The sequence below is a fragment of the Candoia aspera genome, chromosome 1 (assembly GCF_035149785.1).
Source record: "Candoia aspera isolate rCanAsp1 chromosome 1, rCanAsp1.hap2, whole genome shotgun sequence".
Lineage (NCBI taxonomy): Eukaryota > Metazoa > Chordata > Lepidosauria > Squamata > Boidae > Candoia > Candoia aspera.
The window spans coordinates 20537528-20556749 of NC_086153.1; the positions used below are offsets into that span (position 1 = coordinate 20537528).

The 19222-nt window shown below is 42.4% G+C and overlaps 1 protein-coding gene across 1 annotated transcript in view; it reads right to left on the reverse strand.

The window, feature by feature from the left end:
• The window catches only part of PITPNM3 (PITPNM family member 3), a 161824-nt gene that overhangs the window by 39530 nt on the left and 103072 nt on the right, over positions 1-19222 (reverse strand). Inside the window, exons 5-6 of the mRNA XM_063299212.1 lie at positions 8610-8686; positions 7708-7943 (exon numbers count right to left, since the gene is read on the reverse strand). Of these exons, the coding sequence (XP_063155282.1) occupies positions 7708-7943; positions 8610-8686 (313 nt within the window). The remainder of the gene's footprint in view (positions 1-7707; positions 7944-8609; positions 8687-19222) is intronic.

The window sequence follows — 19222 nt, forward strand, 5'->3', positions numbered from 1 at the left end:
CGGGAGGAAGGAAAGGAAGTGAAAAGAAGAACAAGCATCCAGGAATATGATGGGTTCAAGAGGATACAGGATCTCTGAATGCCTTATGGCTGCAGGTAGGAGGAGAGAAGAACTCTGTTGATGGGACTTGCAGCATAGTCAAGTACCAGCATCAGGTCCAGACTTCCCTGTTTCATCATGCAAAGGAATGGCAAATGTTGCAAAGTAGCTTTCTTTTTTCCACCTGATTACATTATGGCCACTGTCAAGGGAAATAACTCAGTTAGGAGCACATTCAAATCCACTGCTGTTTTATCTTCATCAGAGAAGCCCTGCAAGACATCAGCCAGGCTTTCCAGGGATGACATGTGAGAGCTGGAGCAGCTGTACCCAAATTTAACTCTGCAGGGTTATAATGAACACACACATCCACTGCTTGAGATGTGGTAAGAAACACTAACTTAGGGAGTTTTCAAAAGGGGGTTCCTCAAACTCATGGAGAGCGGTAACTGACCTATCAAGATCTATTATCCACAAAAGCTAAGTGAAAAGTTTCAGAAGCAATCTTCTGAAAATCTGAGCACTTATGTTAATACATAAGAGAGGATGAGCAAAGACACTGAACTGGCTAATGTTAGAAACAGAATCCTTGGCTTTTGTTGAAGCACAGTGTATGCGCTCTCTCCTAGGTGGCATTTTTTTCCTTAAGAAAATGGCAAAAAAAAAGAACCCTGGGATATTCTGGCAGTTATTTTGGCTATAAATATGCAGATGTGAATGACAGAGGCTTAAAGATAGAAAGATTCAAAGAAATTCCAAGCCTAATAGCCCTTTTCGATCTGACACACTCCAGGATGGTTGGACTGCAGTTTCCATATAACCTGGACAGTATATACAATATACAATGGTGTGAGGTGAAAGGTCCCCTGTGCATGTCTGACCCTTTGGGGGGATGCCGCTTTCATGATGTTTTATTGGCAGACTATAGCGGGGTGGTTTGCTATTGCCTTCCCCAGTCATCCATATACAATGGTAGGGGAATAAAATAATTTATTAAATGTATATGCCACCTCTTCAGCAAAGGATCGTTACCTTGTCGTGGTGCTGGAGCTTGAGCACCTCAATGATGCCATGAGCTAAACCGTGAAGGGCCACCCAAGACGAGAAGGTCATGACAGAGAGGTCAGACTAAATGCGATCCCTGGGGAAGGTAATGGCAACCCACCCCAGTATTCTTGCCATGAAAACTAAATGGATCAGTACAACCAGAGATATGTCGGTATACCATCGGAAGATGAAACCCCCAGGTCGGAAGATGGTCAAAATGCTACTGGGGAGGAACAGAAGATGAGTTCAACTAGCCCCAGACGTGATGACGCAGCTAGCTAAAAGCCGAAAGGACGGTTAGCGGCCGATGGTGCTGGTGGTGAACGGCGAATCCGATGTTCTAAGGATCAACACGCCATTGGAACCTGGAATGTACGATCTATGAGCCAGGGCAAATTGGCTGTGGTTATTGGGGAGATGTCAAGATTAAAGATAGACATTTTGGGCATCAGCGAACTGAAATGGACTGGAATGGGCCACTTCACATCAAATGACCACCAGATCTACTACTGTGGACAAGAGGACCACAGAAGAAATGGAGTAGCCTTCATAATTAATAGTAAAGTGGCTAAAGCAGTGCTTGGATACAATCCAAAAAGCGACAGAATGATCTCAATTTGAATTCAGGGCAAGCCATCTAACATCACAGTGATCCAAATATACACCCCAACCACAGATGCTGAAGAAGCTGAAGTAGAGCTGTTCTACGAGGATCTGCAGCACCTACTGGACAACACGCCTAAAAGAGATGTTATTTTCATCACGGGAGACTGGAATGCTAAGGTGGGCAGTCAAATGACACCTGGAATTACAGGTAAGTATGGCCTGGGAGAACAAAACGAAGCAGGACATAGGCTGATAGGATTTTGCCAAGACAACTCACTCTGCATAACAAACACTCTCTTCCAACAGCCTAAGAGACGGCTTTATACATGGACTTCACCAGATGGACAACACCGAAATCAGATTGACTACATCCTTGGCAGCCAAAGGTGGCGGACATCTATACAGTCGGTAAAAACAAGACCTGGAGCTGACTGTAGTTCAGATCATGAACTTCTTCTTGCACAATTTAGGATCAGACTAAAGAGATTAGGGAAGACCCACAGATCAGCTAGATATGAGCTCACTAATATCCCTCAGGAATATGCAGTGGAAGTGAAGAATCGATTTAAGGGACTGGACTTAGTAGATAGGGTCCCGGAAGAACTATGGACAGAAGTTCGCAACATTGTTCAGGAAGCGGCAACAAAATACATCCCAAAGAAAGAGAAAACCAAGAAGGCAATGTGGCTGTCTGCTGAGACACTAGAAGTAGCCCAAGAAAGAAGGAAAGCAAAAGGCAACAGTGATAGGGGGAGATATGCCCAATTAAATGCAAAATTCCAGAGGTTAGCCAGAAGAGATAAGGAATTATTTTTAAACAAGCAATGTGCGGAAGTGGAAGAAGACAATAGAATAGGAAGGACAAGAGACCTCTTCCAGAAAATTAGAAACATTGGAGGTAAATTCCAGGCAAAAATGGTTATGATCAAAAACAAAGATGGCAAGGACCTAACAGAAGAAGAAGAGATCAAGAAAAGGTGGCAAGAATATATGGAAGACCTGTATAGGAAGGATAACAATATCGGGGATAGCTTTGACGGTGTGGTCAGTGAGCTAGAGCCAGACATCCTGAAGAGTGAGGTTGAATGGGCCTTAAGAAGCATTGCTAATAACAAGGCAGCAGGAGACGGCGGCATCCCAGCTGAACTGGTCAAAATCTTGCGAGATGATGCTGTCACAGTGATGCATGCTATATGCCAGCAAATTTGGAAAACACAAGAATGGCCATCCGATTGGAAAAAATCAACTTATATCCCCATACCAAAAAAGGGAAACACTAAAGAATGTTCAAACTATCGAACAGTGGCACTCATTTCACATGCCAGTAAGGTAATGCTCAAGGTCCTGCAAGGTAGACTTCAGCAATTCATGGAGCGAGAATTGCCAGATGTACAAGCTGGGTTTAGAAAAGGCAGAGGAACTAGGGACCAAATTGCCAATATCCGATGGATAATGGAAAAAGCCAGGGAGTTTCAGAAAAACATCTATTTCTGTTTTATTGACTATTCTAAAGCCTTTGACTGTGTGGACCATAACAAATTGTGGCAAGTTCTTAGCGGTATGGGGATACCAAGTCATCTTGTCTGCCTCCTGAAGAATCTGTATAACGACCAAGTAGCAACAGTAAGAACAGACCACGGAACAACGGACTGGTTTAAGATTGGGAAAGGAGTACGGCAGGGCTGTATACTCTCACCCTATCCATTCAACTTGTACGCAGAACGCATCATGCGACAAGCTGGGCTTGAGGAATCCAAGGCTGGAGTTAAAATCGCTGGAAGAAACATTAACAATCTCAGAGATGCAGATGATACCACTTTGATGGCTGAAAGCGAAGAGGAACTGAGGAGCCTTATGATGAAGGTGAAAGAAGAAAGTGCAAAAGCTGGCTTGCAGCTAAACCTCAAAAAAACCAAGATTATGGCAACCAGCTTGATCGATAACTGGCAAATAGAGGGAGAAAATGTAGACGCAGTAAAAGACTTTGTATTCCTAGGTGCGAAGATTACTGCAGATGCTGACTGCAGTCAGGAAATCAGAAGATGCTTAATCCTTGGGAGAAGAGCAATGACAAATCTCGATAAAATAGTTAAGAGCAGAGACATCACACTGACAACAAAGGTCCGCATAGTTAAAGCAATGGTGTTCCCCGTAGTAACATATGGCTGCGAGAGCTGGACCATAAGGAAGGCTGAGAGAAGGAAGATCGATGCTTTTGAATTGTGTTGGAGGAAAATTCTGAGAGTGCCTTGGACTGCCAGAAGATCAAACCAGTCCATCCTCCAGGAAATAAAGCCAGACTGCTCACTTGAGGGAATGATATTAAAGGCAAAACTGAAATACTTTGGCCACATAATGAGAAGACAGGACACCCTGGAGAAGATGCTGATGCTAGGGAGAGTGGAAGGCAAAAGGAAGAGGGGCCAACCAAGGGCAAGATGGATGGATGATATTCTAGAGGTGATGGACTCGTCCCTGGGGGAGCTGGGGGTGTTGACGACCGACAGGAAGCTCTGGCGTGGGCTGGTCCATGAAGTCACGAAGAGTCGGAAGCGACTAAACGAATAAACAACAAAATATGCCACCTGACTCCTAGTGACTCTGGGCAGTTAATAGCCTCCCTCCATGACACTCCCCATTCAAGGATATCTGCTCACTTTAATTATATGTATAGCTACAGTATGCTGAATATTGTCCCATTTCGAATGAAGGATGAACGTTAATTTTTCAAAAGAGGGAAGATTAATTTTGTTTTGTTTAACATCCTGTTACTTATCCTTGTATTTCTCTTATTAGCTGGTGCAGGATCAATTCCTCCTCCAATTCCTTTTTTTTTTCTTCCTGGAATAGTCACCAGGAATAGACCAATTGGGGATCACATAGTAAATTAGGTGATGTCACAGAGACAAACAGCAAAATCAATCTGGCTACATGATGCTGGTGAGTGCCAACAAAGCCAGATTGAAAGACAAATGCAAGAGAAGACATTGCCAATGAAATAGACAAAAACAGAAGTAGCAGCTTGGGTTCAGTTCCAGTTAAGTGCCAGCCTTCCTTGACCTCAGCCTTATGATTCTCAGAACATAAATGCTGTGTCCCACCTTTGAAAACTGCAGAGCATCATTTTCTCTAGGCCTTTGGTCAAACTGACCCAGGACATAACACTGACTGCTTTACGATCCCTGAGCACAGAGGAACTCCAGAATGACAGGGTGAAATCTAATTATTTACAAGGCCGTTTAACTAAATTAATGTCTATAACGACATAGCAGAAAACAGCAATTAGGGCAGGAGCTATATTTTGACAGAGGAGCCAGCTCACTTAGTGCCAATTATATTGATGTAACTGATGATGTGAAGGTAGGAGAATAGAAAGTTTTCATTCTGCTTCTGAATTCATTTCACAGTCGGTGCAAGAACCAACAACACTAATTGTTTTAAAGATTCTAATTATATCTGACATTTTATATATTTAATCAGCAGAACTTTCATATGAACTGAAGGAGGAGGAAAATATTTATCTCCCAGCAAAGAAACAGAATGTGCAACCACCAGCCTTTCAATTTTCAAGTACAACCACCTATAAAATCTAGTTTGTAGGGCATACAACATCTAAAGAATTCATCAAGAAGGGATTTTTCTTCCTCCTGCTGAGAATCACAGATGTCCTCAGCTTCCCTGAAAATCAGCAGGGAGAGGGCACTTGGCTTATTCCTTAGCCTCCTGGATTCTTGGGGCTGTCAGACTCTCTTGCTCTAGCTTTTTTCTTCTTCTGAGCAATTAATACATTCCCATGCTTCCGTCATGAGTTCACTGTTCTGTTTTCATAGAGTTCAGCTGGTAAATTGACAATTGGTACATAAGCAAGTATCTTAGTGCAGTGCTTCTTAGTGGAACCATGGTCAGTCCTTGCTATAGTATATAAAGTAACTTTAAAAATCCACACGTCAAAGAACAGACTGTCTAAAATTACCCAGGATACAGAAAGATGGCCATAAATTTTACTTCTACAGCCATAAGGTTCTATTACATGTGGCTAATTTCTGTGAGCTTATTGTGTATGTGCAGCCTTGGACAACTGATTATTAGTGCATAAATATCCCACCTTTTCTTTGAGGGCCTATCTGGAGGTCTCCCCTAAGCTTATCCCCACAATAATTTTGTTTGCCAGGCTTGCCATGGCGAGGGTCTGAAGAAAAAAAATTCTTTCTGACGTTTAGGAATACAGAGGTGGGGGGCATTCTGGGGACTGTGTGCCAATTCCAATTGTTTTCCATCTCCGTGAAATCTGAAGTATGCTCCTTGCCTCTCTCTTCACAGGAATTGGGGGTTGGGAGATTTTTCTGACATGACTAAACACCATATATTCCCCATCTCTGTTTTCTGCAAAGAGGGAGGAGGGGGATGGTCTAGTTTGGTCTAGTGGTTAAGGTGCTGGGCTAGAAACCAGGAGTCTGTGAGTTCTAGTCCTGCCTTAAGCATGAAAGCCGGCTGGGTGACCTTGGGCCCGTTCCTCTCTCTCAGCCCAACTCACCTCACAGGGTTGTTGTTGTAGGGAAAATAGGAGGAGGAAGGAGTAATAGGTATGTTCCCCACCTTGAGTTATTTATAAAAATAATAAAGGCGGGATAAAAATTAAAAAATAAACAAACAAACAAACATACAACTACTGATTTAACCTCTTGGATTTCATACTTATTTATTGCATTTTATATCTGTAATTGTTTTTATAGATGTTAATTGTTATTATTATACCCTTGATTTTATTGATTTTATTGTAAACCGCCCAGAATACCCCTTTTGGGGGAGATGGGCAGTAGCAAAATTTGAATAATAAATAAATAAATAACTTGAGGGTCTTCGGACCCCCTTTGTTGAGCTGAAGCTAGAATGTTCTTATTGACAGGGAAGGCAATGGTAGGAATTCTTTTGCAATCAGAAAGAGGCATTTGCCTCTGCCTATTCAGAAGAGCTGAAGAACTTAGTTACCATCTTTTCCCCTTGGCCAGGAAACAGAAATCCTGATTTAAACTGAACCTTTTATGGGAGGAGGAGGCAGAAAAGGGGCCTCTTATCTGAGCCCCACAGAAAAAGGGGATTCCATCCAAAGTATGGCTTAGTATTTAAAATGATTGGATACAAGACAGTAACATGGATCAGTTAATGTATAGTTCCAATAATTATTTCAGTATGTTGGGTTTCTTCCATGTTCCTGCTGTTGCTTTCAAAGAACACAAATGGGGTTTTAAAGAGGGGAAGCACAAAGAACATTCTGCTGCTGACCCTCTCAAGAGGCTTAAAACGTTCAGTGCTAATCTCTCCAGATGAGCTGAAGCTCCAGAAGAAACAGAGGAGGAACCCAATCCTTTGCTAAGCTGCTCCCTTTCCCTGGAAAGGATTTACCAGTGCATGTCAATCTCCTGGACTGTCCCTGCCATTCCTACCTGGTGGCTTTATGTTCAGAAGTTTCTTTTAGTTTTGCACAGAACAATCAATATTGCCTAAACCGATCCCAGCAGTGCAGTATCCAAGAATTTTATTCTCAGCAATGGCATTTTGTTTTACAGAGGTTTATGTTTCATTTTAAAAGCTCAGCTCATAGTTTGTGGTACATATATCTGTGCTGAGAAAATTCCCCGTAGGTACCTCAGAAAGCCAGAGGCACTAAAAAAGAATCAACCAATACAGCCTGAGCCACCTGTGGCCACAGCTGAAAATAGAACTTTTCTAACATTCCCATCTATAAGAAATGTCACTATTTAGTACTGTTGCTATTTGTTCTGTTTATTAATCTGTCATTTTTAATCCAGAAATGCTTCACAGTTTGTACTTCTTTCACAATCGTCTACAAGGCAAGCTGCTGTTATCCCAACTTCTCAGGTGGAAAGGCATATGGAGAAAGAATGGTTTACCAAAAGGTGTATCTCATTTCCTTTCCCACAAAATTTCAGAGAAAGTTTATTTCCTAGTCCACTGAAATAAGCAATATGATAATTAAGAAGGAACAGGACTCACTTGGCCATGAGGGAGAAAGCTTCAGAGCAGACAGCTGGACAGGGAACAAGTCGGATTACGATATGGCCGAGTGAGGAAGGGAAATGGGCCTGTGTCACTTTCTCAAATACAGATGTGAACGTGTTGATGTCGGCCATCTTGCTGCTCAGCTCCCCTACTCCTGTATCTAGGATGTTGCCCCCATGAAGAACAAGTATCAGGACATGCGTTCTGCAATTCTGCAGTTGACTTCCTTCCTGGAGAGGGAAAGAAAAAGAAACAAATGGTCTGTCTGGAAAATTAAAGAGGTTTGAGGAGAAGCTTTGTTTTATGCTCCATTTATGAGAGAAAGAGCAAAGCTCTGGTAAAGGGAAGCTTTCATAGTCAATAGCCCCAGATTATTCATGGGCTCTCACCCCAGAAAAAGTGGAAGATGGGAAAACTGGTCATTGCAAAGAGTGATTTATTATTTTCTAGTGCATCTTGCCACATTAGAAAAAGCTCAAGTTACAGACTAAAAGATAATCTGAAACCATCACTAAATTTTTTATTGTGCGCCGCCTAGAGTCACTTTCTTGTGAGAAGGGCGGCTATATGAATATGAGAAACAAACAAACAAACCTTTTGAAATTAAAAGTATCATTAAAACCATGGATGGTCCCTCTGCTCTGCTTTCTCAGTAAGAGAATCAAATCCCAATACATGGATGAAGGTTGTGATTTACAGCAGTTAACTAAACAACAGCCCAGCAAATGTAATTTTGGAGCCAAAGATAGTTTTGACTGCTGTGAACCAAAAGATTCAGTTTTCCCCCCGTCGCATTATAACATCTCAGTCTCTGGGGCATGATCAGAGCAGCATCTGAGTACTGTATTGCTGTGGGTGCAGAAGCTGCCTGAAGCATGTTCCAGGCAGTACCTCACCTCGCTGTCCTCATGGATTTCAATGCTGCCCTGTGCAGGATAGCGATGCTTCCTCAGAGAGGCTCTGTACAGCTCCCCTGAAAGACAAAGGAAGAGGAATATTACCACAACCAACCCTTTTGCTTCCAACGTCCCAATTACCAACAGCTGTGAAGCGGATTGCTGCATTATTGATGTGAATCTTAAGTCAAGACCTAAAGAGCCATGTTTTTGTAATTCCGTGACACCTCAGCCAGTGGATTGACTGTGCTTCCTGGGTTCCTACTTCCAGTCAATGGTAATCAGTAGCTATTCTCTCTTGTCCTCAATGGAGTTCTTGTGGAAAGGAAAAAACTGTTGGAAAATGCTAGTGGTTTTTGAGTGGAAAACTTTCTGTGGGCCATTCACAAGTGCTTATGTTTATGGAGCAGCATTTTATTTATTTGTTAGATATATATCCTGACTTTTCTCCAGGAGAGCAAGACGGCACGCATAGCACTTTCTCACCTAATTTCATCCTATCTAGCCACAATGTACATTAGTCTAAGAAGGGTTGACCAGCCTCATCTAATGAACTTAGCTAAATGCAGTTTGAACTTGGACTTCCCCTGCTCTAATTCGATAGCATAGTTGTTAACCACCTTCATTCAGTACAATCTTCATCTGAAAGCACCAATTGTCGCCAGTTCAATTTATGACCAAAAGTAGCCATAGCACTGTCTGCTTTATAGTTTTTTTTTTCTTTTTGTGTTCTGCCTTTGGAAGGTTTCCTCCAAAGGATCTCCAACACAAGGTAAACAAAAGTAAAATAGTTACAGACTGTTCTTATCTTTACCTGCAAACAGGGACAAAGCATAACAAGGAGCAGCGAACACATGAGGAAGCATTCAAATATAGCGCTCACAATCCACTCTATTACCCCAGAGTCTGACCACCTTCATTCTGCTGAATGAATAAATGAGACCTCAATAGCTGAGCACGGCAGTTGTTTCCAAATATAATTGACAAGTTATCATAGATGAAAAACTCAGCTCCTCCCATAGCCAAAACCCTATGATTATACCAGCTTCTAGTAAATGCAATTCCAGCTTTGGATGGTGTGTGAGAAGGTGGTAAATACAGTCTAATACCAGCAGATACCAACAGACAGGAAACAAGGAAGGTCTCTTTAGGTTTAACTTCTAGGGCAGTGTTTCTCAACCTTGGCAACTCATGCTGGCTGGAGAATTCTGGGAGTTGAAGTCCACACATCTTAAAGTTGCCAAGGTTGAGAAACACTGTTCTGGGGAAAAATTAAAAAGAAAAGCAGGAACAACTTGCAAGCAAACTGTGGAAATTAATCCTGTTTTTAAAAAGTGGAAACTGGGTTTCTATCTAATGCTAGATAGAAACCCAGTTTCCACTTTTTAAAAACAGGATTAATTTTTGTGCCTTTAACTAATGCTAGTAAGCAAAGTTAAAGGCACAAAAATAGAATCAGATTCTCTGCTAACTATACTGTTGAGATAGTAGTCAGACTGTGTATATTATTGGCCTACATTTGATTGAGGACAGGAGACATTCCTATCTAGGCACAATTTGTTTCTCAATCTGACCAATGCAGAACAGGAAGGAAGCAGAACAGCTCCTGGGTTCACACACCTGCAGTCAATTTATCTGCTGGGCTCCTTTAATTGCTTAAGAATACATCTGAAATTGTGGCATGAACAAGTGGGAAAATATTTATGCAAATGCACTTCTATAAATCCCTTTCTAGACAAAAACATGTGTTCATTTCATGCCAATTGTCTCTTCAATGATTTCAAGGGTTTTTTTTTTCTTCTTCTCTGCATGTATCCGTTGCCAAGGAAACAACTGCAGGATGGAATCTGATTATCTCTTACAATCAAAATGCAAGTGTCACTTTTCTCTGCAATAATGACAAGGGTGTTGCACCATGCCCACACTCCAAGGCTGCCCCGTTTGTGTTCTGAGGGAACTTCATCCAGCAGTTTGTATATGGAGTGAGGAATTTACTTTTCCTTCTCTCTCTTCCAGATGCTTCTGTTTGGCACTGTGTCTATTCTGTCACATACACTGCATCATTCAGAGTTCTTGTAGCTGGAGCAGGATCACATAATTTGGGGATGCGTAAGTGAGGTCATGGTGGTCTGTGACACCTCCCAAAAGACTTGAGTAAGGCATGCTATATCTTCTCCAAAGGTTGTTGCTAAATTCTCAGTTTTAATGTGACAGAGAAAGAACATAACTAAATACAGTATATGAGTGGTATTTATTTTTATTTTATTTATTTATCTAATTTATCCCCGCCCATCTCCTCCCATCGGAGGACTCTGGGCGGTTTACAACAATCATATACTGTACCTTTCAAATTAATATCATTTTTAAGCTTAAATTATGTCAAATTACATTTAGCTTTTGTTCTATATGCATCCTTTTTTGCCCTATCCAAACCAAAATGGGACATTTTGTGCTTCCTCAGCTGTTTATTGAAGAAAAAGTACCATTTGCACCATCCCACAGTTATAGCCAATAGACTATGAAAGCTGGAAGACAACTGAGGGAAAAAATGGAAGGACCAAATCTTTATAAACACATGTCACTTATCCACAATGTTGGACATGTATAAAAGAGGTGAGCTTCCACAAACTCAGATTCCATGGTATCTAAGAAGATGTAGCCTGGAAGTATAGCTGGTCATCCAACTATCTTTTCAATAGGCCTCTTCAGGATATCTGATGAGTTCCAACTTTACATATTAGAAAAATTGTTGTCTGGCCATGTTATTCACATTATACAGACTTATTTTTTTAAACAATAAAAATATGTTAGGAAGTGGATTTCAAGAGATTAAAATTATTCCTGACTAATAATCACAAAATATATAAGAACATTTATTTTTTAATGCATATAGGTAGTTCTCAGGTTACGATGGCAATCGGGAGTTTCCACTGCTAAACAATGTGGTCATAAAGCATGATGTCACGTGACTGCATAGCTTAGCGATGGCAATCTTGGCAGTCCTAGTTACCGTTGTAACCCCAGGACTGCATGGGTTGTTAAGCAAGGACCTCATGTGACCATGACTTGGGAAGAGGCAGGAGTCCCAGGCAAACAGGCCGGCAGGTGAGAGCTAAGGGCAGGCGGGTGGGTCCACGGGCAGGCACTATGGAGGGTGGGTGCTGCGGGCACTAAGGAGCGCAGGTGGGCGGGCAGCTCCTGCAGGTGGGTACTAGAGAGCACAGGTGGGTTCTGCTACTCTGCCGGGAACAGAAGGGGCCAGGGCTGCAAGTCCTTCGTGCTGCATGCCACTGCCAGCTGGGGGGATCCTTTCACCAGGCAGTGAGGCAGAAATGTTTCCGTGGCACCTCCCCACACACAGCCGGGATGCCTGGTGGCGATTCCTGGTGGCAGGGTGGCCGCAGCATTAACTTCACCAGGAATCACATGGAGCAGGGCCAGCCAAGCCTCACAAGCCCATGGCTGAGCTGGCGCTTCACCGGGAGGGCATCAGGCAGTGCTGGCAGCAGGAGCAGCAGTTGAATGGCCCCCAGCCTCCCTACACATCAGGCAAAACCTCATGCCTGCTGCTATGCTCACTAAAGGGCGACAAGGGGCCCTGCCCATGCTTGGAGTTGGTGCTGCCCTGCTACAATCGCTACTTAGCCGAGGGTAGCTGGAAGCAGCAAGGGTGAGAGAACCCCTGTACCATAGGGCTCGCAGCCAGCCGGTGTTGGTGAGCTCAGTGGAGGGGAGGCAGGGGAAGAAGACAAAGGTCAGCTGGGGGTGGTGGCAGAGGACCAGTGGTGGCTGTCATAAATGAAGGCTGGTCACCAAGCGCCCAAATTTTGATCACAAGACCACGGGGGCTCTGCGACGGCCAGAATTTCCAGGACCAGTTGTAAGTCCATGTTTTTCAGCAATGTCGTAACTTTGAACAGTCACTGAATGAATGGATGTAACCTGAAGACTATCTTTATGAGGAGGAAGGAATATATTCAAATGACCTCAAAATTGTGGTTTGGATGATTACTAGTGAGACATGGCTTTTTCTTTTTCTATCCCTTTTCCCTTAAAAATTGTTCAAAATGTTAAAATCTTATGAGGAAAGGGTGAACTTCTTCAATTTAACCAGGAGAAAAGATAACAAAGAGGCAACATGATAACAGTCTTTAAGTATTTTAAGTCTTCCCACATAGAATATAAAGGAAAATTGTTTCTACTGTTCCAGAAGGTAGGACCCAAACAAATGGATTCAAGGGACAAGAAAGATTTCAATTAAACTTTAATAATATTTAAATTCTATCAGCTATTTGACAATGAAACAAACTTCCTCAGAAGATACTGATTCTCTTTCATTAAAGGTTCTAAGTACAGGCTGGAAGGTAGCTGGTTAAGGGTGATGTTGTACTAGCAGGAGAATGGACAAGTACATGAATGAGATTAGTTCACACCCTCTGATCCACACTCAAAAGTTATAATTTCTTATGGCAACTAAATGTGGAAAGTTGTGTTTCGTTCAAACAATAGTTTGCCAACAAACTAAATTCACTAACCCAGGATCAGATTCAGTTCTTTAATAAAACTAAAGAAAATCCTGTGCAGTATAAAGTTGTTGTTGTTGTTTATTTGTTCAGTTGCTTCTGACTCTTCATGACTTCATGGACCAGCCCACGCCAGAGCTTCCTGTCGGTCGTCAACACCCCCAGCTCCCCCAGGGACGAGTCCATCACCTCTAGAATATCATCTATCCACCTTGCCCTTGGTCGGCCCCTCTTCCTTTTGCCTTCCACTCTCCCTAGCATCAGTGTCTTCTCCAGGGTGTCCTGTCTTCTCATTAGGTGGCCAAAGTATTTCTGTTTTGCCTTTAATATCATTCCCTCAAGTGAGCAGTCTGGCTTTATTTCCTGGAGGATGGACTGGTTTGATCTTCTGGCAGTCCAAGGCACTCTCAGAATTTTCCTCCAACACCACAGTTCAAAAGCATCGATCTTCCTTCTCTCAGCCTTCCTTATGGTCCAGCTCTCGCAGCCATATGTTACTACGGGGAACACCATTGCTTTAACTATGCGGACCTTTGTTGTCAGTGTGATGTCTCTGCTCTTAACTATTTTATCGAGATTTGTCATTGCTCTTCTCCCAAGGATTAAGTGTCTTCTGATTTCCTGACTGCAGTCAGCATCTGCAGTAATCTTCGTACCTAGAAATACAAAGTCTTTCACTGCTTCTACATTTTCTCCCTCTATTTGCCAGTTATCAATCAAGTTGGTTGCCATAATCTTGGTTTTTTTCAGGTTTAGCTGCAAGCCAGCTTTTGCACTTTCTTCTTTCACTTTCATCATAAGGCTCCTCAGTTCCTCTTCGCTTTCAGCCATCAAAGTGGTATCATCTGCATCTCTGAGATTGTTAATGTTTATTCCAGCGATTTTAACTCCAGCCTTGGATTCCTCAAGCCCAGCACGTCACATGATGTGTTCTGCATACAAGTTGAATAGGTAGGGTGAGAGTATACAGCCCTACCGTACTCCTTTCCCAATCTTAAACCAGTCCGTTGTTCCGTGGTCTGTTCTTACTGTTGCTACTTGGTCGTTATACAGATTCTTCAGGAGGCATACAAGATGACTTGGTATCCCCATACCGCTAAGAACTTGCCACAATTTGTTATGGTCCACACAGTCAAAGGCTTTAGAATAGTCAATAAAACAGAAATAGATGTTTTTCTGAAACTCCCTGGCTTTTTCCATTATCCAGTGGATATTGGCAATTTTGTCCCTAGTTCCTCTGCCTTTTCTAAACCCAGCTTGTACATCTGGCAATTCTCGCTCCATGAATTGCTAGTATAATGTTATGGAGAAGAAAAAGAAACTGTAAGGGGGAAAGGAACTCAACAAAAAGCCAAGAAGAATTATCTCTATGGTGTGACTACATTTGGCTACTGCAGCTGGTGTGGTGTGGTATAGGATGGCATGTAGGTGTTGAACTTGGATCAGCATAGCATTTGTTATCACAAGATGCTTTAGAAGGGGATAGGGCAGATTAGTGGAGAAGAAAACTATCAGCAGGCACTAGTCATAATACCTATTGCTTTCAGGACCCAATATCTGTTGTTGGGAAAACTACAGCTGAGGAAGGTGGTTCCCCTCATGCCCAACTTATGAGTTTTGTAGAACACTTCCAGACTATAAGACAGTCAGCCACATCTACTACATACAGATCTTTCATCACAGTGTGGACCTTCAGAAGTTGTTGCTGTTGTTGTTCTTGTTATTCATTTGACTTGAACACTGCCTGACTCCAATTGACTCTGGGCAGCTCACAGAATAAAAACAAACAATATACAATCCAAATTTTTAAAAAAATGAACAGATCTCGTTAACAGCAACATACATACTCCCTACAGGGACTCCAACCACCCATGCCTTCTGGGAAAAGAGCTCAGTCTTTAATGCCTTCCAGAATGACATCAGGGTGGCAGCCACCTGGATCTCATTCCAGAAGGCAGGCACTGTGATGGAAAACACACACTTCCGGGGTCCTGATAGATGGCACTGCTTGGCTGAAGAAACCACAGCTCATCAACCCTGTCAAGTCAAACTAGCCAGGCTGACACCATGGGAGATAGATAGTTCCTCAAGTAATTAGGCCCTATGCTATATAAGGTTTATTGGTCATAACGAGCACCTAGAATCACACTCAGAAACAAACTGGCAACCAGTACAGCTGACGAAGCAGGGGTGTCACATGGGTATATCAAAGCATGCCCATTACTGCCTGTGCCACTGCATTCTGGACCACTTAAGGCTTCCAAATGCTCCTCAGGGGCAGCCCCATATAGAGCATGTTGTAGTTGTCAAGCCATGAGGTGACTAGAGCATGACTGTCTGAAGCACCTTCTGATCTAGGAAAGGGAGCAACTGGCATGTTACATGAAGCTGTGCAAAGGTTTTCCTGGCCACAGCTGCTACCTGTTCATTGAACAGGAGCTGTGAGTCCAGGAAGATGCCCAAATTGTGCACCATTCTTGAATGGGAAAGTGCTACCCAACAAAGTTAAAGATGAAACCTCCCCAGGTCTAAGTGGCCCTAACATCTACAGCCACTGGTATGGGCAGGATTGAATTGGACACAGTCCCTCCTTATCCAGATCCACACAGCCTCCAAGCACTGGGACAAAACCTTGACAGCCTTACTGGTCTGACCTGGGGTTGAAAGATATAATTGGGTATCATCAGTGTATTGATGACATTGAACCTCAAACTGGCAAATGACCCCACTCAGCAATTCCATGTAGACATTAAATAAAACAGGAAAGAGAGCTGTGCCCTGTGGCATCCCACAAAAGAAGGGCCTAAGGAGCAACCTCCTCTTTTCAACCAACACTGATGGAAACTTGCCCCAAGAAAATTAGAGAACTACCATAAAAAGGTGCCCTCTATCCCCAACCCCTGGAATTGGTCCAGAAGGATACTATAGTTGACAGTATCTAAAGCTGCTAAGAGATCAAGAAGCACAAGGATGGATACACCACCTCCATCCTGACTCCACCATAGGTCATCTACAAGCTCGATCAAGTCTGTCTCCATACTAAATCTCACCCTGAAATTCAAATGAAATGAGTTTAGACAATCTGCTTCCTCCAGAGTTCTCATCAACTGCAGAGCAAATGCCTTCTCAACAACCTTCCCTAAAAAAGGGAAGGTTGGAGACAGGATGATAGTTACCTAAAATCACTGGGTCCAAGGATGGCATCTTGAGGAGGGGAGGCACCACTGCCTCCTTCAAGGATGGGATATCACCCCTTCCTCAGAGGCTTACACCACAGCAGGCATTCAACCACAGATCACCTCCCTGGCTGCTTTCATGACCTAGGAGGGTCCTGGGTCCAACATATAGGTGGCCAAACTGACAGCTGTGGTATTGGAGGAAAATTCTGAGAGTGCCTTGGACTGCAAGAAGATCAAACCAGTCCATACTCCAGGAAATAAAGCCAAACTGCTCACTTGAGGGAATGATATTAAAGGCAAAACTGAAGTACCTTGGCCACATAATGAGAAGACAGGACACCCTGGAGAAGACACTGATGCTAGAGAAAGTGGAAGGCAAAAGGAAGAGGGGCCGACCAAGGGCAAGATGGATGGATGACATTCTAGAGGTGACGGACACATCCTGGGGGAGCTGGGGGTGGCAACAACCGACAGGAAGCTCTGGTGTGGGCTGGTCCATGAAGTCACGAAGAGTTGGAAGCGACTGAACGAATAAACAACAACAAACTGACAGCACAGAGACCCTGTCCACTTTCTCAGGAGTCATTGGTTCAAATCACATCGCAACACTGGGCCACAGGCTCCCTATCCAGACCTGCTCATTTGAAGTGGATCTGAGCAACTTTATCCACCAAGCAGACAGAATATAGCAGCTCTGAAGACTTCTGCCACCCCCCCTCCCAAAAAAGGGACCAGGTCACCCTAAATAGGGCTTTCAGTCTGATCCCACAGGACTCTCCTGATGATTCAAATAAAGGATTAGACATTAAAAAAAAAGCAGAAGATAGTACGTTTTTTTAGAATCAGTCTACAAATATAATAAATGTGATGTTGGAGAGATAAACTCATATTCTCCGAGACACATATGGCAGTGTAATCAAAGAAAGCAATCCACTGAAAGGGCTGGTACACTGGTGGGGGGGAGCAGGATTGTAGAGAAAACAGAAAAATTTCATTAGCTGCTGAAACGAAGCTGATTATATGGGAAATTATGTGTTTTTCTATTTACAAGAAGAGCTTTAATGAGGTAAAATTATAATCGAGGCTTAGCAGGACTCAAAAGAACTTCTCAGGTGAGGTTTTGGATTTTTTACCAGTTTTCCCTGGCAATCTTTATTTATACTGCTATTACTGCAATTTATGCTAATTATATCATTAAACAAACTATGGGAACAAAGGAACTAAAAATCAAATCCTGCACAGAAGGTGAAATTCGGCATACATAATGGCTTGCTATTCAAATAGGAAGAGGTGGGTGGGTGTTGATTGGATGAATAATTTAACAATATAGATTTGAGAAAAATCTGCACAAAAGATGGACATATTTTGAAACAAGTCAGAAACAGCAAGATGATAGGAGAGTATATTTACCACCAAGAGTCTTGTGACATTTTGAAATCTAACCCATGTATTATAGTCACAACTTTCATGGATTCAAAAAAGCTTATGATGTATCAAATCTGTTACTCTTTAAAATGGCACAAGACTACTGTTTTACTCCTACTCCTCCGGAAATTGCTTTGCAGTTCTCTGACCTTTCAGATGCGATCTACTGTATGAAAATTTTAAAAAAAAAGACACTGAAGGTTTTGAAAACCAAATCTTATGATAGCACAGACTCTTGTAGGGTGTGGGGTAGGCACAGGGAGAGAAACCATAGGGGAATACCTGCTCTCATCTCAAATCCCTATCCCCATTATCAATATGTTTCTAGTTTTTTCTTGAATAAGGACTGATGTTATAAACTCCAAATGAAAATTGAACTGTGGAGATCCCTTGAAATTGCCTTGTTTGCAAAAGTACAAATTAATACTAATATTACCCAGTTCTTCATCAAGTGGGGGGCAGATCCCACTCATTTTTGCTAATGAGAAGAATCTGTTAATCCAACTTTCATGAATACCATTAAAAAACCCAGCCAAAGACAATCTGGTCTTACATCTTCTTTTCCCCAAATAGCCAACTAATGTTCCTCAGAGAAGCCCACAAGCAGGATACGAGAGCAATTACTTCTTTCAGTGATCTTTACTAAAGTATATTGCCTCTGATACTAGATCATGACTGGCAATTACTGATAGCTCTTTCTGCTCTGAATATGAATATGAATATGAATGACTATTGCATAGGTGGCTATTACCACATATTGTGCAGTGAATTACATAGATTGCATGCTGTATGAAGTTCCTTCTTTCTTATTTCCTGAATCCCTTCATTCAGGTTCACTACATAAATTCTATTATTAACATCTACAGTGTTCCAACCAAGTCTCCAATCAAGATGTTCTTGAATTAGTTAGTCCAAGGCACAACTACCCTATCAGATAGTAAGTCTGTCCTAATGTTCAATCGCAACCATTTTTGGATTGAGTGTCACTCCTTGTCTCATCTCTCATCTCAAAGAAGAGTTAAGCCTTGCATTTACTTCCTGAAAGAATCTAAACAATCAGATGAGCACTAGCATACAGAGTACAATGTGGAACCAGTGTGATCAGTTCTGGATCATGTGTGTTCATATGTATTCATAGCCAGCCCATGTTTATACAAGGCTGAGTAATTTCTGTGGAGTCCTTGATGCTCTCTGAGCTTGGTTGTTTTCTTGTAGACGTTGCATTGCCTGACTAGGCAACATCTTCAGTGCTAGAAGTGAGTAAGGTTTGCTCTCTGTTTATATAAAGTAGTTTTGCCTGACAGTGTTGGTGAGCATGTTGTTCTCTCCTTGGTAGTTCCTTGATTAGGCTGTTGTTTACTGCTTGTTTGACTGGGTTGATAGTTCCTTGATTAAGAAGGAGTATACAGTACCCTAATGAAGATGTTGCCTAGTTGGGCAACAAAACAACTGCAAGAAAGCAACCAAGCTCAGAGAGCACCAAGGA